We start from the raw sequence: 25,712 nt of genomic DNA, 5'->3' as shown, positions 1-25,712 counted from the left end.
CTAAAGAAGCCTGTTTACATGTAGTTTAACACTCAAAAGAAACTCTGAACAGCTGAAATGCCTTATAAATAGCTCAGACCCAGAGGAAGTGCAAACGTCTGCATTGTGAATTGTAGATCTTAATTACAGACAATGGCTGGTACAGCAAGTAGCACGAAAAAAAAAAAGTGAAACAGTTGCACTGTTCATGGTTGGCAATAATTCTTCAGGAAAATATTTACTATCAATCAGTTATGAGAAAAGGGACTCTGCGCTCATAAAACAGCACGTTGCTTCTCATACCAGGACCATTTTGCTTCAGCATAATCTGAATTTAAACAGCTTGTTTCCTGCGGATATAATTTTGGAAATAAATAAAACAAGTCTATCAAAATCTGGAGAATGTGTATGGTGGGGTGGGGTGGGGGGAGCAGGAATATCACATTTCTTTCTCAGTCATTTGCAAAGCGGTTATTAGACTGAGGGGAAGCTGAAGCATAAAAACTGTCTTGACCTTAAAAAAAAAATTAAAAAATGTGAAACTCTCAATTAAGATAGAAGTAGACATACTACTAAGAAAGGAAGATCATTATTAGGTCAAAGCTTTTAGATAAACCTCCGATGCTGCCTTCTACTTGTGCTGTCTAAATACTGAGAATTCACAGTTTCAAAGCACCTTTTGAACATTAACTAATCCCAGCAATGTCCCTGCAATACCTGCCATTCACACAACCCTTTTTTTACAGAGAGGATACCTACAACAGAAGGATAAAATGACATGCTTAAATCTCTATTAGCCAGTGGCTGAGGCAGTGTTTATCCAGTTTACCACAGCCTCAAAAACTGTCATCCCAGAGAAAGGTATATCCAAGCTACAAAAAGGGACACACTGCTACTGAGTGGTTTGGAGCTGGAAGCATGTCCACGGACAGCCCCTCTGCATCATTACACAGAAGCTTAATACTAAAAATTAAGGTATGGAAGAAGCATCCTTAATCAAAATTCCCCTTTCTCATTAAAACAGTGGAAAGAGTAACAGGAAACAATGTAGCTAGTCAAGTAATATTTGTTCATTATTAAATTGCTCTAATTTCAATCTCAAGGACTGGAAAGTCTTCAAAAGTACTGGAAAACTATGCATTAGCTGAAGATATACCGACTCAGTGGTGTATCACAGCAGAACTCTTGAGTTGGTTGTGTTGTTCATGCAAAGTAAATGCAGGGACACTCTCAGGAAAGAGAAGCCATCAATCTGTGACATAAAGGGACTTGAGAGTACAAGAGGGACACTCTTTAGATCAATTTGTCCTACTGCCAACTGGAACACTGAGCCTGGAACCCTAAATGTTTGCTTATTAAGGAGTACTTGTGGTTTCTCCTTTGAATTCATATAAAAATTCTGAGCTCAATGTTATTATTGTGCAGACTATTTTTATTTTAAAAATTTGGAAGTAGCGATGCAGAAAGAACTGACAAAGGCAGGCAGATTTCAATTACCAGCTACTTCCACCACTCCTTGCTTTAGCTGAATCATCCTTGAATGTAAAATGTGTAGCTATAGCTAAACAATACTATGCATCTTTGAAAGAAAACTTCACATAGTGCACTTGAAGTGCCAAGCCCTGTTCTGTGTTTCCAGAATTGAGCAGAACACAGCTCTCTGTCCTCCTGTACACTACAAACAGCTTGCCAAGCAGGCAGAACATCACTACATGCTTAAGCAGGACTTTTCATCCAAGAGTCAAAAAAAACATCAGACAGTTAAATTTCACAACATTTTTGCAAGGAGAGTATTGTTGATTCCCTTTTTGACGAGGAGCAAGAAAAGCCATCATGGCCACAGAGACTAAAATCACAGTGCTAAAAACAAAGGGTATAAACCCTTTCTGAATTTCTAGTTCAATCCTGTAACCTCTGCTGCATGCACATTTAAAAGTATGATGAACAGCAATCAAAGATTCCCTGTAAGACACAACATGCTTAAAAGACCCTGAGAAGTCCCTTGGTTTGCTGTGACCTTAAAAAGCAGGACCAGTTATCACATGTGGGTAGCAAGGAGTGGCCTGAAACAGAAGTCTAATTTTTCAAGGGTGGTGTGTATGACCCTATTTTTCTTCCTCCAGTTTCACTTAAAGATACAGGCAGAGACCCTCTCCCAGCTGCTGCTGAGTCCAGAACGCAGTAGAAACCTGGGGATGCTGTATGCCATTTAGAAGGTGTCTTTGTGCTGTCTCTGGCAGGTACGCCACAGGGTATCTATCTCTGGCACATGTAGGAAAGAATTCAATGTGCAAAATGAAACTGAGAACAGTTCTTTATATAGCAGATAGAGACAAACTGGAACTGGCTGCAGGAGTTAATAAACAGTAAAGACCTAATGAATGCAGGAAATGGGTATTGACTGTAGAACTCTGTGAGATCAGTTGTAGACTAGTCTCTTGCTGGGAAAGAAAAGAGCACTTTGAATCAAAAGGGTATTTCCATGATTCAGGGAAACGCAAAATCTAATGGACTTCAAGCGAACAGCAAAACTTAAACCTAATACAGCCCACATTATGAAAGGGTGAAAAGATAAGACCTCTGTTTGCAAACAGGGATATATATAATCCATCCAAGCAAAGACTCAGCCAAGGAAACTGGAGACACACCAGAGCATTCCTTATCGCAGAGCAAATAGAAAGTGTGAAGGTCACCACAGAAAGTAAGTGGTCCCGGGTGCAGAACAGAAGAGAAACTTGTTTGCACACCCAGAAGCATCACAAGAATCCTAGTGACATACCAAATGCCAGGGGATTTTTAACTGTGCCCCTCTCTAATTGAGGATGAAGCACACACCAACACCATTATCTGGCCTGAAGGTACTGGCTTACAAAATATGGAACAAACAATAGGAACAGATGCTCATTTGGCCAGATTTCAATAAGCCTCATTAAAACCAAACACCCTGTCCTTGCAGCTCAGGTTCATGCTACATTTCTACCTTATTTAAGCACCTAGCACGAATTCCTGACAAAGTTGTCCACTTGTGGTTGCACACCAGTAGTATCATAAAAAGAAATCCTCTCACAGGCATTTTTCGGTTTCTAAAGAGACAAACAGAAGGAGTTTATATATATGTGTGTGTGTGTGTACACACATATATAAAAACAATTAGAGATTGCATTTCCTTTTTAAAGACATTAGGTTAAATATACATCAGACTTGTTGATCACTCAAAGCCAATGGACAAAAAGATGCCAACAGATTAACAGAAAAACACCTGAGGACAGAAGAGAATTGATGTTACAGATCACAGAGGTCATATCTGTGCATCACAATATATAATTTTTCATTTAAAATCCAACCTCTTCAGTCAAAACATGCACACACTTGAAAAAAATTCTACTGCTCCTTATTTGCTTCTACCCAAATATGCCCAAGTCTCAAAAACAGAGTTTCAGAGGACAAATACCAGAAAAGCAGGGCTAAGAACAATATACAAAGATTCATCAGAACATGATTTTCTAGTTTAATTTTTAAATGTCTGAATAAAACTATATAATCCATATGTTTGCAAAAGCCCCTGAGCACGTGGCTGCACAGGTGGCATGACATCGTATAGAAAACCAGGCAGACAAGGTTTCCTAACAAACACAGACTTCCTTGAGTGGTCAAAAAGACAGCAGCCCTATGCTACTTTCCATACTTGAAAATGTATATCTGTTTATAATATACTTCTTTTCCCTCTATTTTAGAAAGAATGCCAGTTGTTAAGTTGGTAATTTACATCTGGATGTCCTGTACAGAAGCACTCGTTCACAAGAGAGCTTGATGGATGGACAGTGCTTCAATCTTGAAAAAAAGATATCTCAATATTGATGTGTGTGGCCTCAAGGGAAATTTCATTTCATTCTTTGAATAAACTTTAGAAACATCAAGCACACGATCAGTAAATAGCATTAATACAGTCTTAACAGAGCACAGTTTTCTTTTTTGCAAGTAGGTGCAGAATCAGAAATTCTGTTTTCAGAAAAACTGTCGCGTCTTGCAGACTGACTGACATATCTGACAAGCCTGCGATAATGCTGACTGTGCCTCCCAGTTAGGGCTGATACTACACTGCAGAATCAGAAAAGGCAAATCATGATTTCCAAAGTAATCCTTTTTGTCTTTCACTGCCAGTTAAAAAAAAAAAAAAAATTGAAAACCCTACAAAACTTTTGGAAAAGTGCTACAGATAAAGAAACCTGCAGTTATACTTTCCAGTACTCATCCTCTTCACAAAACATTTTAAAGTCCAAGGCTGTAAGACACATCAATCATGGAGGATAAAACTCACCATGTGCATAAGGCTAGAAGTCCTCTGAACTCCTTAAATCCCATTTAAGCCCTTCACCTAGGGAACATTTAACAGTTGTGCCATTTGCTTATGCCATCACTAAGCCATCTGCATTTAGCTAACTGGATTTATAAATGCTTCAACACTTCTGGAATTTGAAAGACAAGTTTTCTTAGAACCTATTTCATTTTGGTTTGTAGCTGGGAAAGCAAAGTAGTACAAGAGCCAGGCAAGCCAGTACTAGGGAAATTATATCCCCAGAAAAGTCCTTATGTTTTTTACATGTATATATATGTTTTTTCATATATATATGTGTGTGTGTCTGTGTGTGTGTGACAGCAGATTGTCCTACAGCATATATACATATATATTGTCCTACAGCATATAGAGACACAATACTTAAAAACATATGCTTTTTCATCTCCAGGGTGATGGTTTAAATTCACCCTCAATAACATGAAACAAGTCTTGCTGTTCCTGCCTTGAGCCCTACCCACACATCTCGCCATGATCCCACTGAAAACACAATTTTAGGAGAGTTTATTATTTGGGGCATTAGGATGTTAAAGGTATGTCATTTCATTTACAAGAGGCATCACTTAAATTAGCTGTAGTTCTTGCACATCCTTGCTCCTTAGTAAGATGATCAGGTCAAACAAGATGCTATAAAGCTATAAAGATGGGGTTGAATGGGTTTACTCTAGTTAGCTTGCTGTGAGCTGCTTCATGGCATCAGAATGATGCTGCATGACGATATAATTCAGTCAGCACTGCTCTGGCATCTTGCTTAAAGAGTTTCACCCTACTTTGTATCACAAAGCACCTTAGGAAGTAGTGTGCAATACCAGTCATCTTGAGTTAAGAATGGAGGTGTTGGTATTAAATATTAGTACTTTGTACCAAGATTGGTAGCTTCTCTCAGAAGCACTTCTCCAGTGGAAGGTAACCTGGCCTGTCAAGCACAGTTTATGAGTGCTAAGTCACCTGCAAGCACCATGACAAACTTTTATGATGGCCAATTCCCTGACAGGAATCAAAAGTAATGGGACATCCAAATTTCACCAGCAAAATCCCAGCAAAGATTTAGCTGGGAAATTATCTCAAAGGTCAATACAAAAGTGGCCCCCGAAGGGACAAGGCACCTTTAACAACCATTCAAGTATGAAAAAAAAGACTTCAAGAAGATCAAGGAATAAATAACCGAAAGAGAAAACAGGCTTTCGAGTGGTCAGGTTTGTGGTGACAGAGGAGCAACAAAATGCCAGCTGGTTTCAGTAACAGATGGCTGTGTGCACTGATCTGTCCTGCATGTCCATTCTAAACTTCCTTTCAGTGGAAATACGAAGCTTACACAAGGCTAAACACAACCTTCGCACAGCCTTTCTTTACATATTGCGTCACGGTTCAAATGTTTTCCATTCACAAACAGCCCTACATGTATGTTGTTTTACTCTAGTTAAATTGAATTTTAAGAAAAGAGGGTGGCTAATGGCACCTCATCTTTGCCAACCACATTCAAGGAAGGACTTTTCTCTGACAGGCAAATATATATTTTCTTACCATTCTAACCGCCACATCTCCCTCCTCCATTTCTCTTAAATACAGCATTCACTGTATTTTAATTGGAAGGTCTTTCTTTTTGCGCCCCCTCTCTGGTAGTGAAGAAAGGAAACCATGATATAAAGAGCTCTCATGCAGTATTTTTAGCATGTATCTGGACATTTATCATTTGAAGTTGCCACAGCTAATTACATGGCAGGCATAGGTCATCCCACTGGAAAAGCCTATTACTTGCATAGCAGAATGAACCCTTCAATCCTAGATAGCTCAGGACTCAAATAATCCTTTCCAACAGAGAAAAACAGCAAGTCTGAAATCTCTACACTGAAGGACAGAAAAGCCTACCCAAAATATTGCTTTCTGTTTAAATATTTTTTTCTAACTGTAATTTTTAACAAGAACTTTTCTTTGATTAACAATGAACAATCTGCTAAAAACCCCTCAAAACCAAAGCTGTTCTCTTACTTACTTTGGCCACACAATTTTCAGTCTTCATAGCAGTGCTTCCTAGACATACTGTTTCCTGGTTTAAGCACAGTCTGGCACAGCTGTTGTAGGTCTGCAGAAAGATTAAAATGGTTATCAATAGAAGAACACGATTTTCTTTCAGGCACCACATTTTTGGCACAGGAACCCACAACAACTCTACTATATTTCCTTTTTCCTAAGGTATAAACGTTTAGAACCAAAATAAACTAGTTTACAGCAAAAGCCTATGTTCAGGGCATGCATGTCCTCTGAGAAGCTATGTACAATTTTATAGTTCTGAGATACGAAGAAAAAAAAAAGACTTTTCTCCTCTTTTCCTTTGAAAAAGGAAAAAAAAAATCTGACCTCAGTCATTCGGTCTTTCACAAAATGCTGCATAACCGAACAACTAAAGCAAGGTGATTTCTACACACTAGTTATCACAGTGTATGGCAAATGTTAATAAATGTCGCCTGTCTTTATCAGGTAAAAATACATGGGGACAGTACGAACGTTATAATCAGAAAGGAGCAAATGCAGACATCTCACCTGTTGTATTTTGTATTTAATCTTCCCAATTTTGCAAAACTTTTTCTTTTAAAGTAGAATGTCTTTTTTCTTTAACTCATACACTGTCCTGCCCAGGGGACCCCCTCAGCTGGGGCTGCAGACTTGGGAGTCTTTGTGTAACACATCACCCGTAGTCCCTCCCTTTTTTAAGGACAGCATATGAACAGTACTTATGAACTGTGCCTAAAATTATACTTTGGTTGATTTGGCTATTTAAACTAAGATGCCTGAAGAACTCAGGATTTTCTAATGGAGGCTACACACACACACTTTGAACACCTGTTTAATTACTACTTGACTAAGCTCATTTGCTAGTGGGAGTAAGATCATAGTAGCACCTAAGAGCTCCAGTATTGGATTAACACCCTAGTGCCTGTCACCATTTACAGAAAACTGCTCCCAAGCAAAAGTGGCAGCCCAAAAGCAAGCACAAACTTGCTTTGATGCAAGAGTAGTAAGTGGACCACAGAGAAGATGTTGCTACCTCAGATAGTTGTGTAGGGAAAACCCAAGAAGCATGTTGAAAGAGAACGAAATTAAACTTGCTACAAAGACATTTCCAAAAGCACTAAGTAAACCATACTAACATTCTTGATATTTTTAAAATTGCCTTAAGGGGAAGACGCACAAAGATTTGTAGTGAACTGTCTGTCAGTTCTCTCCCTGTAATATTTGCTGGCAATCTCTGAAGATCCTTCTTTCAGGGCTTGCTACGGATTTCTATTTGTTTCATCTGAAACTAATTCAAGCCCAAACCTGCCACAGGTTACAAAACCTGCAGGCAACACTGGCATGCTAGGGGCTCCTAAACCTCTCCCTCTGCTCCAAAGCTACGTCACCAGAGCCAGATTCCCTCAGCACCAAGCACCAACAAATGATGTCTCCTTTTTGCCCTTCTGCCACAAGCCTGACTGTGCAAGATGTAGTCAGTAACAATACACAAACCAGCAGAGGAACATATTGCAAAGGACATCAGAGGCAAGAACGCAAAGAGATTAAAAAGGGGATACGCTGAGCGATAAGAGATGATGTCCACAAACCCAGTGCTCCTAACAGTCTCCAGCTCAGGAGGACAGTAAGCAGCAACTGATGGGAACTGAGTGTTCACAATCAGTTTATAACATTATTCACCTAAGTTCTTATGATCCTCATTAAACACTCCTTACTGCCCACCATGGGAAATCAGTGTACTGGCTCGCATGGATCCGTACTGGTCCAGCACAGTACAGACACTCTCGGGGAAATTCAGGAAATCACAGTCCTTTCCACCTTACTTCCTTACACACTCCCTTTAAAGTTCACCATGAAACAGAAACAAAAAGGAGTACAGAAGCCCTATCTTCTCCATTGCTTTAGCAGTTCATGTTTTATTTCTCAGTGAGCTCCCTAAGCAGAAAACAACCAGTGACAGACAGGAATGTAGAATATCCTGGCTCCAGCAGATCTCCTTACGAGTCATAACATTGATATCTGCTGTGACTAGCAGCCAGCTAGCAATTTCTGACTCTGGATCCAGAAGGAGAAACTGAAAAATTCAAACACACGAATCCTTTCAAAGTGCCGTGAAGATGAACAGAGTGCATCTTTCAGCAGCAGAGGTTCAGATTCAAACTGGGATTAGGCCACAAGCAAACAGAAGTCTGATGGACTCAACTTAGCCTCTTGCAAATATTTGCCAACATCATAAAACCATCACTCTGGTATGCACAGAAATTTCTCCTCAGAAGAAAGATTAGAATGGCATAAACTACTATAAATTGTGGTTTAGATGTAGCGGTCCAACTGGTGGACAGAAAGTTGACACCATCTGCTTTGCACTGGCATTCAGACAATACCATGCAAACTTCATTTTATAAACATTGTGTTAGTTAAATTCAACCACATTCTAAAGGTGAAAAACCATTAAGAGTTGACAAGTTTCTTTGTTCAATATTTACATTTGTAATTTAACCCATTTATCATAAATGTGTGACTTCTTTCATTTCCAATTTAATTCCTAAAATTCCAGTAGCAGTATTTCTGCACAACTTATCTGCTGCATACTGTAAATTTTATGGGGAGCCCTGACTCAAAGAAAGCTACTACTAACTCTACTTTGCAGATTAAAAGCTCAGCCACATAAAACATTTACTGAAAGCAACATGGAAGCCTGTGGCTCTATGGACTGAACCATGAACCAAACTCAGATCTTGTAGGTCTTCTTCGTCCCAAGACAAGTATGCACAAACCTTGGTAGCAAGCCAGCTTTTTAAAAGCCAGGCTAAAACAGGCTTTCTCTCACATTTAACAATGAGTAAGAGTAGACAATCCAAATACACAATGTGAAAGACTATATGCTAAATGTGAAAACCCTAGAACTTTCTGAGAAGGAAGGAAGCTCACTATGGCACTATTCAAAAGTTGTGTGCATGTCAGAATGTGGATATAAATAATTATTCCAATGTACTGCTTAATTTTTATTACTTTCATCTGCACAGTACACCTCAGTGTGAACAGCACCAACTGAACTTCCGGCGTAACTTGTTCATCAAATCCCACAATACCAGGCCTAGTGACACTTGATGGAACTAGAGTAGTATAAATTTAAAGCAGATAAAATGAAACACTTCTTCACACAGCAGGCAGTGAACTTCTGGTGCTTGCTGCCCAGGACACTGTGGGGAGAAACAACATCAGCAAGTGGAAAAAGGGATTAAACAAACTCCTGGACAGCAGGTCCACAGAGGACTTGGCAGAGATATCCCCCAGACATCCCTAGTACAGTGGTAGATGCTGCAGGAGCAGAAGGGGAACGGAGCAGCCAGAGCCGTTTGCTCTCATTCAACAGCATCTTCCACTGACAGTGCTGGAGTCAGCATTGGATGAGCAGACTCTGGGTCTGACTGACCTGGGCATTCCCATGCTATCAATATCTCTCTGCCCTTTGACAACATGCCACCAATACTTAAATTCCTCCTTCCCAACCTTTTCAGCCACAGAAAGGAGAGAACAACATGCTTTTACTGTGAGAATCAACTTTTACACAGTAATTTTATTATGTAAAGATCTATATAAGTGCCAAATTACCAGATGACCATTTAGTCCTTCAGCAGCTCTTTCTCAATAAAAGTAGTGGGGAAAAAAAGAAAATTCACAGGAGTATGTATAATGGATTCAACCCATCAGGATGCAGATTTGAGAATAAAACATACAGTGATCTTCAGTTTGACAGCCATTACTATGTTTGCAACGTTACAAAGTTCTTCTGTTCTTAATTTTCACATTCTCACAGAAGAATGCATTATTAGCCTTGTGGGATGAATAAAAAGGGTAAAGAAGATTCATGTGCATGTTCTACAATATGTTTAAAAAAGTTTAAAGCAAAAACTCAGGACAAAGCCTAGTTCTCCCTTAAAGTCCAGGGGGGGAAAAAGTAATGTCACTCTACTTAATAGGTCTTGATGGAAAGTTGTTGACAATGTTGCAAAGAAGCTGCATTTGGCCCACGAAGTCAAGTCATAAGAAGCTGGGAAAATATATTATGAAGGTAGTACTATATGGTTGCCTTATAATGTTTCTCTGTAGGCAGCAGTTACTGGCTACTGTGAGACACAAGATTACTGATGGACATGGAGATTTGATTTCATCTATTTGTGTTTGTACACTAACAGTTACTAGTGAATAGACCTAACTGAAAGCAGAATTAATGTCCTATCATCAGGTAATAATGCAGAGCCCTACATTTTAGGTGAAACATTTGATGGTGTCTCATGCTACACTGCAACATCAGAGTACGTCCTTTCATTTGTTCCGATGCCTGTGGGAACACTGACTAACCTGGAAGAAAACCAAGAAAATCAAAACCAGAACCAAGCCTCAGAAAAGCAAATTTCTCAAGCTCACCTTTAAAGCTCAACCCTTTTGCGAATCTCATCTAATTTGCACCAAAACTGTTCAAGTTTCTCCTCACCTTTCATCAAGATAAGAGGTTTCTTCACCAAGGAAAAGCAGTGTGAAATGGTAGCCTGGTTCAACACCACAGGCAGATAGCTTTGCGTTGGAGTGCTTTAATATGTTTTTATATTGCATATAAAGCATGCAAACATAAACCAGTTTGTTGAAAACTACTCTCTTTGTGGAAGCTGGCTGTAATTCTGAACAAGTTTTCAATTTTCGCACTGCTGCTAGGGTAAAACATTTTAAAGAGTTTAATTTTTACAGTGGCTTCAATGACACGAGATTATCTAACAAAGTAATGGTTAATCAATAGAGGGTTTAGTTGTCAGGTGAAACATATAACACACTAAAAGGGATTGATTGCAAGGCTCCTCCTTATTTACTGGGAGGTATATATTTAAAATGACACAAACTTGTTACCAAGCTGCATTCTTTTAACCTTGCAAAAGCCGTTTGAGAAGAGTGTTAAGCAGCCCTATAGCAAAACAAGCTCTAATGAAAAAAAGAAAAAAAAACCCTACAAATATATGGGAGCACCAAATCATGTCAGAAGCAGGGGAACCACAAAGCTGTATTCACTCTCAGCCAAACGCTTAAAATGCCACAGAGACACTAGACTATGGTTCACTAAAGATAGAGCTGTATCTGATCTCATTCCATAAGTGTCTTTGGTTACATTTTTCTTTTTAAAGAAAGTATGATCCTGCTCTTTGACACAAACACATAAACATTTCTACTCTTGTCCGTGTAGCTCTGGACAAACAGAAGGCCTGAAGCCTCGAACCCCAGGCAGAACTGTGTACATACGTGTGTGTGTGTGTGTGTACGCACACGTGCAGCTTTTCTGCCAACTGAAACCCATTTCTTCGGCCATTTATTCCGAGAATCCCCAGTCCCTGAACAAAACTCCACTTTTTAATAGAAGCTGCAACCCAGGAGTTCAATAAGATTTCCCCCCCAATAGTTAATAATTACATGATTTATCAGAGAAAGATAACACTAATAAAAACACAGCAAAAAGACAAAACCCATACCCTCCCTTCAAGTCATTTTCAGGGAAAAGATTATTAAACTGTTCTTTTTGAACAAGGGCTTTTGTAGCTAAGCACAAATTGCCAAACAGTTAGAAAAAAAGTTATTAGACTCAGAAGAATTCAGCAGAAGTGGGAAGTTATATAAACAAATCACTCCAGCAGATTTGGAAAGATCGCTTTCATCTTACTTAGAGTCTTAGGAGACTTGCATTAATTACCCTTTAAAGGTCTTTCACATGGACTATTTAAAATAAATGCAATTTATTTATTTATTTCAAATGAGGTGCTGCTTCTGAAAGAATTAAGTAATCTCAACAAATTTAAAAACGTTTTTATGAACAGGTAATTAAAAAGAAGACTAGAATTAAGTCAGGCTGTAAGACATTACCCAGGATTCACCACAATTATTTTCTTAAGATGAAATTTTTGTTATCCCTAGCCCAGCCTTGGGAAGGGTAGTCTCCATGGAAGGTCGTAAGATGAAATAAAGACTAGCCAAACAAAAAACTAGATAATTTACAGGATTTTCCCTAAAGCACAGTTTGTCATATTGCAATTACACCTTGCCGACTGTGAAAGCCAGAGTCCTTAATATTGCCACTAGAGGGAAGACGTGTCTCAACACATGGCAATGGTAGTTGGGGAGTGGGTTTTCTTGAGCAATTACCATAACAAAGCTCCCTTGGCTGTGTGTACCTTCTAATTACTCAGTACAATTAAAATGACTTACCTAAAACAAACAGAAAAAAAAAAAAAAAGAAAAAAAAAGGCCCCTAAAACAAAAAACCTCAAGACAATACAAACAAAAAGCCTTACTCCAATCTGGCTCTTATCTGAAATTACATTAAAGCTGAAGATCTTTTTTCCTCATCCATCAATGCACGGGGTGGGGGGAACAAAAAAAAAGAGTATGCCACAATGCCTAAACACCACGGGGTTGTTCAACAACGTAAAAGCATTAAAACAAACAAAAACAAAGAGCAAGGAGAACTAGATCTCTTGTTAAAGAAAAGAAGAAAAAAAAAAGAAAAAGGAAATGTTGTGGTATTTAGCCATCTGGTAGCTGCTTGAAAACAAATTGTCCTCAAAAGAGTAGAAATACAGTATGTCTTCTCTCAGTTCACTGGCTTATGAATCAGACTTTTTTTTTTTTTTTTTAAATACAGGCATGGTAATGTTAGACTTCTGTGCTGTTGCTGCTTTCACTTCCCTCTTGTCCCACTGTGCAAAGATAGCCGTGGTCATTCCCATCAGATCCGGCTATTCCAACTTGGACGCATTATTCACAGTCTTTTGGGATACATCTTGTTGGGCCTATTGTTCAGGATCCCTCAGGATTTTTTTTTCCTGACAGCTAGTTGCTGATTTTTAAACCCTTAAATCTTTCATTTTATAAGGCACATCATTAAGGGAAGATGGCAGCCAAGTAATTTTTCTTTCCATTGACAATTTGTGACATTTTTCCAGCAGTGTGCAAGGTGTTGAAAACCTGGCAGCTGTTACCTCCCGGGATGAAGCTCCTTTTTTATCCTCCCTTGACAGTTTAACTCAATGGGTCAGCACCTTTAAAGACTGCAAAGTACCACTGAAGTGGATGGAGGCTTGAATTACTGCTCCCTCCCTAATCAATGTAAACCCTCACTGCAGGTGAAACTCTTCATCTATAGAGGTGCATGGGGGAGGAAAATGTAAGGCCCTGAGCCAGATGGTTTTCATCTTGTTTTTTAAAGAAGAAAGGAACAAGCTAACAAGGGGACAGCTACTTTGTTAGCTTCTTGGCCTCTCTCATGGCTTTGGATCCCCAGGGTTCCAGCCACACAAGAGAAAGAATACAGAAAAACATAAACACTTAAAGAAATATAACTAAGGGGCTGGCAACACGCTGCTTTCAAAGAGTTGAGAGCCCTGTTCAGCGCTTTATTTATCACTGCCCACGTTCTTCGGATGGTAAGTGGACATAGACACAAAGGGCAGGGGGAGCAGACAACACTTGCAATTTACTCAATTACAGAGGAATGCAGCAATGTGGCGGGGTGACAGATTCCTATTAGCACTAATGCTGAAAGAGCCCAGTGGCCTTTCCGCCACAAGGCAGCATTCCCATTGTAACTTAGACTCCGGCACAACCTGCCTTAGCTAGTTTTTTTAACATGCATTAAGTGTCACTGAGGAATGGAATTTTTTTTTCTTGTTGTTTGAGAATAAAGAAAAAAAAATTAAACAGAAAGAATAATCTTAAAAGTCAGCCAAAGGATGTACTTCTAGAAATTTCAGGAGGCTTTTCAACCAGCAACTCCTTACTAGCAAGCATTAATAGCATAAAAGATGAGGTAACCAAGACAACTTTATAGACCAGGTATGTCCTGCCCTGGCCAGCTCTCCAACAGAAGGCAAATTTGAACTGCAGCATCTTCCCCGGAGGGAGGGAGGGAGGAAAGGAGGAAGAGAGCTGAAGGATGGACCCTCACTCTGTCCCCACTGTGTAACCTTCCTCACCAGTCAAAAAGAGGGCTTCAACTTTGCAGGAATACTTTCGGAGAGGAGAAATATGCCTGGAGAGGAGCCCCAAGCAGCAGTATGAGGCTACCAGCTGGAAGTAAACAGTTGACGGTTGCTACTTTTTTGTCTTTGCTCTACCTTCTTTAACCACTTTCTGCTTCTTATGGTTTGCTTCAGCATCAGCTTTAAACTCTTAAGATCAGACTGTGCCTATTTTAACTTTGAAATAGCGCCTAGAGCATGTTTTAGGTGCTACGTGTAATTTTACAAAATTATCTCAAATCTGTAAGAGTGAATTGAGGTAATATTCTGTGCCAAAACGGTAAGAGGAAAAAATTCTTGAAAATGCTAAGGGGCCTGTTTGAATGGGGTAACAGACAGGGATTTTTTTTCCCCCGGACTTCCATCTGGAAGCTTACAGAAAGACAGCAGAGTCCAATGTGAGGTTTGCAGGAGGTACGGTGCAGCAGCCTTGCTGCTGCCAGCATTTCCCCACAAGGCACCTTCGCCCACAGACAAACCACAGCAGCAAAAGGCACTTCATTATTGCTGCACTGAAGAGAAGGGAGGAAGGGTTTTAAACAACCTGCATTGTGCCCGTCTTCTTTAAAAACCAGTGGGGTAATCAAGTTCAGGGCAGCCCCGGACAGCTGCCCTGTGACCTATTCATGTTGACCCCCACTATTCATCACTTTCCTTAGGACTATGAGGGCAAGCTCCTGGGGAGTGACCACCACAATAGACAGATACGAGCCAACAATAATACGGTTCCTGCAAAAAAACCAGATGGCACTGCAATAAATTTACAAATCTGCATTCATGGCTCTGTTAAAGACACCCAGAAGCTAAAAGACTGGAGGGGCCCCCAGAGAGCTTCCCCTTACCCGTTTCTAAAGGCCGTCTCTCTCCCCAAGACTATTGAGCTCATGTTCTTCATAAATGAAGAATGGAGACATAGCCCTTAAAATAACAAATGCCTGACCTAATCAATCTAGTGTTTGGGTCTAACACTAAATGATAGGCACTGAAAACTAATTATGTTTTTTGGCAAGGAAGTTGAATTAAAATGGAAACACACAGGTTAAAAAGGCACTGAAGCATTTGCGAGTCCCTTTGAAAGGGCGGCACACACACACACACACGCTCACACGCAGAGCTTGAAACAGGAACCTGATTCAATAACTCATGCATTTATTTTTAAAATGAATCAGATTAGTCCCATGTGTGACCTGCCGGTCCATCTGTATGAGCTGGACTTAATGGGCACTCTTCTCACGCTTACTTCAGTTTGAAGTATGAGAGAGATAAATTTAGTTTAATTTTCAACAGATCAAGCTATCCATTTTCCAAATGGACCATCTGGATCAGCCTATTAAAATTAATTTATAACTTTGCAGTGTGAAAATTCGTTTGTTAGCTTAAATAAAGTTGCCAAAAACTTTTGCCACTTGTCATTGTTTTTTCTGAAGTCTGTTTTCATACTATGATTTTCAGTTTACCCCTTCAAAATTTTATTTTGTCTGATCAAGCATTCAACAAGAACTGGACGTTTGCATCCTTACTTCAAAATCTGTCATAGCTTAGACCTTTTCACTCTTCCAGCTAACAGTGTCAAGTTCATTGCCTTTTCTGTTTCCTTTCCCAGTGCTAATCTCCATGTCTCTTCTGCCTTGCTGCCCCTCATGCACCTAAGAGCGGCTGTGCCTCCCACTTCCAGAATGCCAAGGACACAGCTCCACTTGTTGAGACTTCTGAAGACAACCTTTTCCAAGAACCATTTTAATCAACAGGAGAACTCACTACAAGAAAGACATTGAGGTGTTGGAACATGTCCAAAGAAAAGCAACAAAGCTGGTGAAGGGTCTAGAGAACAAGTTCTATGAGGAGCAGCTGAGGGAACTGGGGTTGTTTAGCCTGGAGAAAAGGAGGCTGAGGGGAGACCTTATCACTCTCTACAACTACCTGAAAGGAGGTTGTAGCAAGGTGGGAGTTGGTCTCTTCTCCCAAGTGACAAGTGATAGGACAAGAGGAAACGTCCTCAAGTTGCACCAGGGGAGGTTTAGATTGGATATTAGGAAAAATTTCTTCACTGAAAGCGTTATCAAGCATTGGAAAAGGCTGCCTAGGGAAGTGGTGGAGTCACCATCCCTGGAGGTATTTAAAAGACATGTAGATGTGGTGCTTAGAGACATGGTTTAGCGGTGGACTTGGTAGTGTTAGGTTAACGGTTGTATTCAATGATATTAAAGGTCTTTTCCAACCTAAATGACTCTATGATTCTATGAATTTATTCCTCCTAGTAAGAGGTCCATAGCACTGAGCAATGGAGGTCTTCAGCCCCTGCTTACAACTTCAGATGCTTAAGTAACCATTACACCTTCTTATTACCTCCACCTTCTGGTATGTCTGTTCCACAAACCCACCTGATAAAACATTTATGGCTAAGGCTCCGTACCAGCACAGCAAACAAGGCAAGAAAGCGTAATGCAACTTTACTTAAACTTGTCAGCAGCTGAACATGTCAAGACATCATACTTCCCCTGAAGTGGTCTGATGCACCTCACTAATTTTCTAAAACTAATCAAAAAGTACTAAATATGTGGACACTTTCACTGGAAAGACCATTTAAGTAAACAGACTTCTCCTCTACCCACATACACACATTCAATTCTTCTTTGCATGTAGGTCCATGTTCCCTAATAATGAAATTTTAACAGTGGTGTCTTAAGGGAGGGACAGAAAATACAAAACTGCACACTCAATAATTACCAAGTTAGCATCTTTCCACTAAGGTACTAGTACTGAATTCGGCACTTTTTCTGTATTACTGCTTTGACAGCATTTGCACGTCAGATCTTTTTGGTTTTACAAAGTATGGATAGATGTAAGACAGGGTAACCACTCCGCATACCTTCCTGTTGGAGATGCAGATCTTTCCAGTAAGTATCACTCTACTCATTGATGAGTACCTGGGTGCATGGCTGCATATGTGTCTCATTTCTGCACCTAGAGTTGGAAAACTTCTCACTGTTTCTTGTCCATCACTAATAGAGAAGGGGAACAGTCCAAGCTTCCAAAATGCTCTGACAGCTTCCATTTATGCCAATGTAAAGAACCAAAAATTCCTTCTACCACAGGTAAAAAACCACAGTCAAACACCTCCTATGATCTAGACAAGAGGACACTTGCTTTAAGACTACAGCTTGAACTTATCCACAAACACTGTTCCCAACACAAAAGGCCCCAGATAGCAATCTGAAGACCCAAGGATTTTGTCCTGCATTTGTCACTGTAGAGACTGGACACAAAGATGGAGGCTGATACAACGTCTCAACAATATCCTGAAACATAGCTAACCATCTTTGTCATAAACAATGTTCATGTGAATTACTTCCAATATGAAATATTTGGATGGTACAAGTGGGAGTTTAGGTGTATTCTTGATATCTAGGCACGTTGGTTATGACGAACTGTAGGCCTTTGTGAAAGACAGCTTTACGTGGACATTAAGAATACTTCTGCAGACATCTCTTACTATGAACCTTTTCCTGTTGAACCTGAAGGCTTGCCATCAATAAGATAACTCTTAAGATGAAAAAAATAGTTTTTCTGGTGTGCCGGGCACGTTGTTGGCTGTCCTGGAGATACACAGTAGGGACCTGGTGACTTTGCCCTCTTTCTCTAGCTCTCTTTGTTTGTTGCTGAATGCCAGAGACATTTTAAGTATGGTATAACATATTTAATCAATTCTACAAAGTAATATTTCCCAGCAATATCTCGGACCTCACTCATTATTCTAGCATATTGTCTCCTGTTTAAAAGACTTACGTGGACTACACCTGTTAGATAGACCTGTCTTAGCCACGTGTAGTCCTTCACATGACACCTACTCCCACAAAAAATCAAACACTCCTAACACAATACATTGTTTAAAAAAAAAGACAAAAACAAAGAAACTAACCACCCCAAAACCCAACTTTGAGCACAAACATGCTATATCAAAAAGATATTCCTTCCCTTACCATAGTTTTGACCCACAATTCCTCTTGGAAATAGCAGCAGTGGGGCAGTGTATTACCACACTATTCCTCTGCCCGAGACTGCTCCTGTAGCAGAAATGCAGAAAGAAATGTGCCAATACCTCAGCTGTTGCAACGTGTGGCCTGGGGTATTCAGTTAAGTCATCTTCATTAATGGTTTTACTCTGATACACCAGGCAACAAACTTGGGCAGCTGAGGCATGGACATATTTTTGCTTCTGCTGCCTGAAGGTTGCAGTAGGGAGAAAGACCAAGGTGCTATGTGAAACAGGATCTGAAATCACTAAAACCAACTTAAATCCCCAGAAATCACAAGACAGACCCCTTTTGTTGACCATAGGGATTAAAAAAGTGATTCTTTTGAACTGGTAAGAAATTTGCTTTACTGTATATAAAAGGCAAAAAGATTATGTTTTATCAGCTCTCCCTTTCTCCTTTCTACCCATTAGTAATTTATGAGAGTATAGAAGAAACAAAATCAGGTAATTTTTCAGATTATTAACCTGGACGTCACCTCCAAGAAAATTTACCTTCAAGGGCAATGAAAAGCTTAATTGTTCTAGAACACTTTGAGATTCCTGAATGCATGATCTGAAGCAAGGCAAAATATACTACAAACAAGACAGGAACAATTACAGAAGAAAAGGCTGAAGAGGTGTTGATGAACACTAAATGGAGAAAGGTAAAACTAGAGAGTCGCAGCTGACTGCACTATACAGAAATCTAGATTTCCTTAGAAAGGTTTAGCTTTCAGGAGAGTTTGATGACTCTATGTGTCTGATTTTCCTGGGTACAATGTGACTTGCTGAGACTTCAAAGGAGAAAAGAAAGGGTTTCCATGAGCACAAGTTAGACTTCAGCTTCCAAAAGCATTTAAGGATTCAAATAGCTGGAAAGTTTTATTGCATTTTTAAAGAGACTGATCACATACCTGTCTAAGTGAATTCTTCTCGGGAATGATCTTCCTAGGGGGCTCATCACTATTACAGTCTTCTCTCTCAGAGGAGTTCTGTGAAAGAAAGTAAGCTTTAATTCAGTTCTTATCCCTAATATTACTCTGTGAGGAAAAAAGAAACAGAGTATTTGTACTACACAGGTGGTAGTATTTTACGCATACATATACCGGAGGCTAACTTGTACTTTTAAGCCAAACAGCTTGTTATGGCAGAGAAAGAATTTCTCCCCCTCAACGCAACAATGCACCACTGTGCAGGTATCTACTGAAGAAGTTTGTGCTTTTGGGATTTATTCTGAAACTACCAATAAGGGCCACTTTGAAAAGCTGAAATAGTGGTTGGATCAGCACGGCAACACCAGTGCTCCTGAACACCCCAGAATAACTATTTAAAACAGTAGAACCTATTGAAAACAGAAGGTTGTTAATGGGTGCAACTGTTGTTCTCTGTGCCCCTATGCTTTTAATCTGCCTAACAATTATTAATTGCACTGAGTTTGCTTAGCTACCAAAAATCATAGAGAAATGATGATAGAGCTAAATTCTGGTGAGAGAGGTTGTCAGGATATCCTTCAAAAAAAAAAAAAAAAGTTGTGTAGGTAGTGTATGATATCATGGCTATGTTTTGCACTCCTGCCCCCAACTCTACATATACGTAGAATTTCTAGAAAGACTGATGCTCCAAAAGTTAAGCTGCCACCTCCAAAAAAAGAGCATCAGTAAGACAAGAGAAGGTGGACAAGAAGAAATACAGAGGCTTTTCCAGCACGAGTAAGAAAGACCACCAGCAGACTTTTGTCCTGTTAACCTCATGATTAAAACCAATTATTCCTTGCTTTAAAGACAAGCTATAGTTTACCTCAGGACATGCACAGTCAAACATTTGGTTAAAAACTGCTGAGTACGTGGTGGGAATCCTGTCCGCACTGCCAAAGTCATCTACTCTGGAGGACAGCATTCCTTTGCACAGGTTCTGCCACCACATTGACAATGACAGCCAGCTTTGGAGGAATCACACACACACATCTAAAATCAGTTTGATCACCACAGTATTCGTAGCCCTAGGCCACATTCCCATGCATTCAGTAGTGAGCAACTAAACAGGTTTTAAAGAGATACAGAAAAACTGCTTAGGGAGAGCTCTGCCAGGAAAAGGGTGGTTTTGCAGTTACTTGCAGACAAGCTCAGGAGCGTGTATTTTAAGGCAGAAGTTTGCATTCTGTACCTCTCCCCCCTCATCCCCCAAATAACCTGTACTTTGCTGAGCAGGGCTCTGCCCAGTTTCTCACAGAGCCAGCTTCCAGCCCAACACCTCAGGAGACAGAAGTGGCATCTGTTGGCAACGGCGGAGCTAGACCCTGTGAACAGCCAGCATGGCACAGCAGGGCTAGCAGAAAGCAAGCGGGCTGCAGGAAGCCATCAGAAGAGCAGTGTGCTCATGTACACACTGCAGTGCTCCGTGATGAGGCACCGTCTAGGCAGCTCAGGTTTGCTGGTCTGGTGAAGGGGAAGAAAAGGTACAGCCAGAAGGTAGGGCAGAGGTAGAAGCTCTTTGCTGAGAAACGGCAGATATGGGCAGGGGGGGGGGGGGGGGGAACATAGCAGAAAAAAAACCAACACTTGGGACGTCATCAACTGGTCAGGAGGATTCTGTGTAAATCAAGGCTTGCAGACCAACTAGTGATTTGGGTTTGGTTTTTTTTTTTTAAACAAGATACAGAACCCGCAAGGCACCATGACATCTGGGATGCTGTAACCAGGGTTTTATAATGGAAATCAATCCTAAACAAGCCTGATAAATCGCTGTAAAAGGCCAGCTTTTAAAAGTTTTCATATGAGGTCTCAGCCAGGACCAAGTTATTACATTAAATCCAGCTCAGAAAGGACTGTGATCGTAAAAACATACAAGCTAGAATCACGTATCTCCAAAAAGGAAGGTCAGACATTAAAGCTGTTCTTTTCTGCTTGTGAAATACAGTTTAGTAAGTGGTTAATTCAAGTAAGGATTTTAATTTTTGCACTTTTGAGAAACAGACCAAGTGCAAGAAACGTTCTGAGGTGAATTACTATACATTTCCAGGAAATGCATTTTGCTGGGGGGGCCGGGGGATGGTGAGGGCATTGTTTACTATTTCTGGATGCTTTTTCAACATCCACCCCCTTCCCTATGAGAAATGCCAAAATGATCTCCCCTTCCCAATAACCTTTCTATGACAGTGAAATCTTACATTCTTCTCGCCTTTCAAAGCCATTAAGGATCCTCCCTCAAAAAACATCCAAAAACAGGAAAATCAATGCTGCTGATGAACTGTCAGCCCTTATTTTGAAATTTCTAGTTACTGCAAAGCATGAAGTTATCTACTTTTTCTTTAAGCTGAGCATCTAATTTTAAGAGCAAGCAGAGGACCATTTTGCATTCATTATCTTTATAGGTGGCAAGGCTAAGAGGTTGGCTGAACAAAGACCAGACAAAGACTGCCAAGTGCATATGGTGGTTCACAGCTTGGCGTCTCACCATTCTACAGCACCAACACAGCAGCTCCGATAGCAGACTATTAAAGAGGAGCGCTGCTCATGCACTTTTGTCGGCAAGTAAGTTACGCTTGGTGAAGACAGAATGACTGGAAAGCATTACACTTAAGAAAAAGCACAGATGTTTATAACTCCCGCTCATTTCTCAGGAATAGGAAATCCATCAATCCAGGTGCAGGTACAAGACCCTGCATACTTCAAGACTAACTGTAGCTGTGTGGAAGTGAATTTCACTTGATAGGGCAACACTTAGCCATGGCCATGGGAAGGGCATAATGTAATCGACTGAAATGGTACATCTATATATTTCTCCTTGCTGAACAAGGTGGGAGGAGGGATAAACATGTGCGAGGTCAGAATAAGGTTTGCTTCAGCAGGACTTCAGTGATGCTCTCGGCCGAAGAGAGGCAGACAAAGGGAGGAACTGCTCTGAGCACCCTCTCGTGGTTACTGAAATGCATGTCTCGGGCACAGACCTGGAAAGAAGCATTTGCTATCCAGACGGTAAGTTGGGTGTACTCACTGGGAATATTAAAGACCTGCAGCAACTGTACTTGATATGATGGAAGTTGTTAGGGTGAAAGAAGTGAAGAAAACCAGTGCATACAGAAGCTGAAAAGCCATACAAACTCCCTTCCGTCAGGGAAAATTTTTAAATCCCACAGGCAAGCCTTCCTTCATAGACTAAAGCCAGACTAGGCAAAAGTGTTTGCACTTGCATGCAGGGGTCTCTCCTTTTGACCAAATACAAGCAAGATAAGATGAGAAGTGCTGATGTCTCCAAAGCACAAACTGATCAATCTTGGTGAGATAAATACTGCCCCCCCACCTTTCCACAGACACGTAAAAATTTTTTTTTATTATTTGCCCAAGGTCACACAATGACAGTGGAAGTGTTAGGAAGAGAAGCCACAAAACCCAAGCTCATAGTTCCTGTAACCTTCAAAATTTCTCTCTAGCAGAAGGTTCCTGTAAAGGGGCTCTGCCCTCCATAGCTCATTTTTCCTAAAATGGCTACTGTCTGTAACGAGATCCTTTTAAATCTGATTTGCATTTAAAACTTCAGCCTGTAATTAACAGAATATAACTCCATGGCAGGTTGTCTTAAAGACCACTACAAAATTATTACTATTTAACTCTCCCCATGAAGCCTCTTCCACCACTAAACACAACATGCTACAATGCATACGAAATCCCTAGACTGAAGCATTTGACGGGAGATGACATGCAGTATTTTGTGTACACAGCCCAGCAAAACACTGCTGGGAATGAGATATAATACACAGAGAAATGCACTCCCAGGGACTACCAATTGGGCAGAGCTACCTTTAGTACCGCCTTGCTCGTCGTGGTGGAAATCAAACCCCTGCCAACTGAGGGAGGCTTTCTTTGGTGCTGTTCTGCCCTGCACTAATTATAAAAGAGTACAGACGCAGCCTTTTTCCAAGCGTGGGGAGGTGGGGGTGGGGGAAAAGCGTGTGTCTATGCGAAGAGCACAACTATTTTTTATGCTTTCAAATTCTTAATCCTGTTTGGAGCTGTCAGTGGGGGTTAATGGAAGCCTTGGATAGGAGAATTCCAATCTGGTTGGCAGATGGATAGGTTGGTTATAGCTGCATAACTATGTCTTGCCTGCAGGCACAATTCAGAACACTGTTAAAGCAATATAAAGTCTCTGTCAAGCTGAACCATTTGGATCAGTAGCAAGGAGAAATAATAATAAAAAAAGGAGTTCATTTCTGGGCCTTGTGCGTTTATGCTAGTATGCAGAAACTGATTAATTGTCATCGTGTGCTGGTCTGCTATACCTCGGATTTCTACTTCTGGAGTAGATTTTGCATGCTAATATAATCATTCTCCCTCTTGAGACATTAGCAAATAATCAAATGAAAAACAGGATCATAATTTACTGAGATTCGGGCAATTCTCTATGCAAATTTGACTTGTTATTGCTGCTGCCTCGTTAATCTGAATGCCTTTGACAAACTCCTTTGATTTATGAACTCATGACAACTCCAATGTGTATATATTTTGCTAGATTGACATTATCATTAAGAGTGGGTGGACTGAGCTCACATGAATGGCTGATTTTATTCGCTGGTGTCTGCTGCTCAACAGCTGAGCATCTCCTTCTCACAAAGCCCCTGAGCGCCAGGCTCTTCCCATCTACCCATCCATTCATCATCTCGATGTTAATTGGCCCAGGCTTTAAGCAAATTTTCAACACGATTTAAAGGCACGATGACACTGATTACTGACCCTCTGCCATACGGTGCCTATTGATTAACCTGACAGAGATGATGAGCTTGAGGGAAACTGGGGGTATGGGGCCCCGGGGGGGGGGGGGGGAGGAATAATATATTGTTTATGCAGGCAAAACACTTGTCATTATCCCAAAGGCCAGAATTTGTGCTGCACTGGCCCTTAAAACACACTATTGCTTTAAACACCTGCATCCAATACAGAAAATGCTTGCTTGCTGTGGAAAAATGATTACAAATTTGATGTCATGTGCAGTCTGTATTTTAATCGAGTTCCCTGATAAATAGACCCCCTCAAGCCAATCAAGTCTTGCTCTAGCCATTGCGTGTGTATACATCGGTTCAAACAGAAGCCTGGGCAGGGTGTGTTTTTAGTGGTATCAGCAGATCCAACCGCATGTAGGAAATCTACTTGGGTATTTCAGGTCTCTAAGCAAATAATACAGTGGGAACACAGTGTCCAAACAGTTACAGTAGAGTAAATGTTTCAAGGGCAACTGGATGCCAGACATAGCTGTCTCGCTATTTCTGTTGCCACATTAAAAGAGGTGCTTTAGCACACACCAGTGAAATAGCGCATTCCCCCTTTTCTAGTGCAAACTGTTGATAGGACCTGACCCTCAAGCTCCTAGGCGCACTGAGTGAACGTAGCATTTTATCAGAGCTTGAAAATAACTGACATCCTCTTTCATGTTTCTTGAAGTGTCCCTGCGCTGCACTTGGTCCTCCTCACCAAGGACAGAGGGGTACTGCCTCAGCCAAGAGGGAGCCGCTGAATAAAGTAGGTACATCAGCATTCTGCCTGCAAACTGGTGCTATATGAAAGGAAAAGGAAGCAGAAGGCCTGTTTAACCCCCACCCAGCCCCAGATATAGTCTGTCAGTCAATGCACACTGTTGTTCTTCCCCAATTCACGCCAGCAGCCTGCCAGCAGTCAGGATGTTTCTTTGAGGGGGGAGATTTGGGAGGGAGGGGACATTGCCCCAAGATGCTACAAAGTTAGCTGTCTTCTAGTTTGCATCAATTTATTGCAGAAAACAGGACAAGGAATCATTGGGTAAAAGTATGCAGAAATTAGCTGCAATTGCCTGATGCCCACATCAGCCAGAGTGGACTGAAAAGTGAAAAGGGATGGAGGGAGGAGAGAAAAAAGAGAAAGAGAGAGAGATGTGTGGAAATAAGTGACAGTCTAAGACTAGAGGCACATATAAGCCTTACGTTCCCTTTCCAATAACCTTTGTAAGTGATAGATGAGTCCAAGCCCATTGTTATCGTTAAGGGACTGTCAGCATCCTGATTTTATAAATGCTGTCTGTCAGTTTATAAATATCTCGGCCATTTCAAACAGTGCTAGGATGAATCCTGGCATAGCCTATGTCAGCCTGAAAGCAGTATTACCGTTCAAAAAAAATATGGGTCTAACATCCGCTAAAAACATTTAAAGATAGTTGCTTCTTTTTCTCCTATCATGAGGCCTGAAACATTCAAATTCATGCTTATTTGGCTAGTCACTACAATATATAACATTGGTAATGTTCTTTGAGAAAAACAAGCATGAAA

At 40.6% G+C, this 25,712-nt stretch overlaps 1 protein-coding gene across 8 annotated transcripts in view; it reads right to left on the bottom strand.

Moving 5' to 3' along the window:
- Positions 1-25,712, bottom strand: part of BTRC (beta-transducin repeat containing E3 ubiquitin protein ligase) — a 120,668-nt gene that overhangs the window by 52,305 nt on the left and 42,651 nt on the right. For 6 of the 8 annotated variants that reach the window (XM_010564830.1, XM_010564832.1, XM_010564834.1 and 3 more), the window contains 2 exons: positions 19,336-19,413; positions 6,327-6,416 (listed from right to left, as the gene is read on the bottom strand). In XM_010564830.1, the coding sequence (XP_010563132.1) occupies positions 6,327-6,416; positions 19,336-19,413 (168 nt within the window). Of the gene's footprint in view, positions 1-6,326; positions 6,417-18,386; positions 18,471-19,335; positions 19,414-25,712 lie in introns of those variants that run through there. The other 2 variants (XM_010564837.1, XM_010564836.1) reach the window with 2 other exon arrangements.

Source organism: Haliaeetus leucocephalus, unplaced genomic scaffold (genome assembly GCF_000737465.1).
Source record: "Haliaeetus leucocephalus isolate CR32 unplaced genomic scaffold, Haliaeetus_leucocephalus-4.0 Scaffold184, whole genome shotgun sequence".
NCBI classification, from domain to species: Eukaryota; Metazoa; Chordata; class Aves; order Accipitriformes; family Accipitridae; genus Haliaeetus; species Haliaeetus leucocephalus.
The sequence above is the reverse complement of the archived record's forward strand: the minus strand, read 5'-3'. Positions and strand labels throughout refer to the sequence as shown.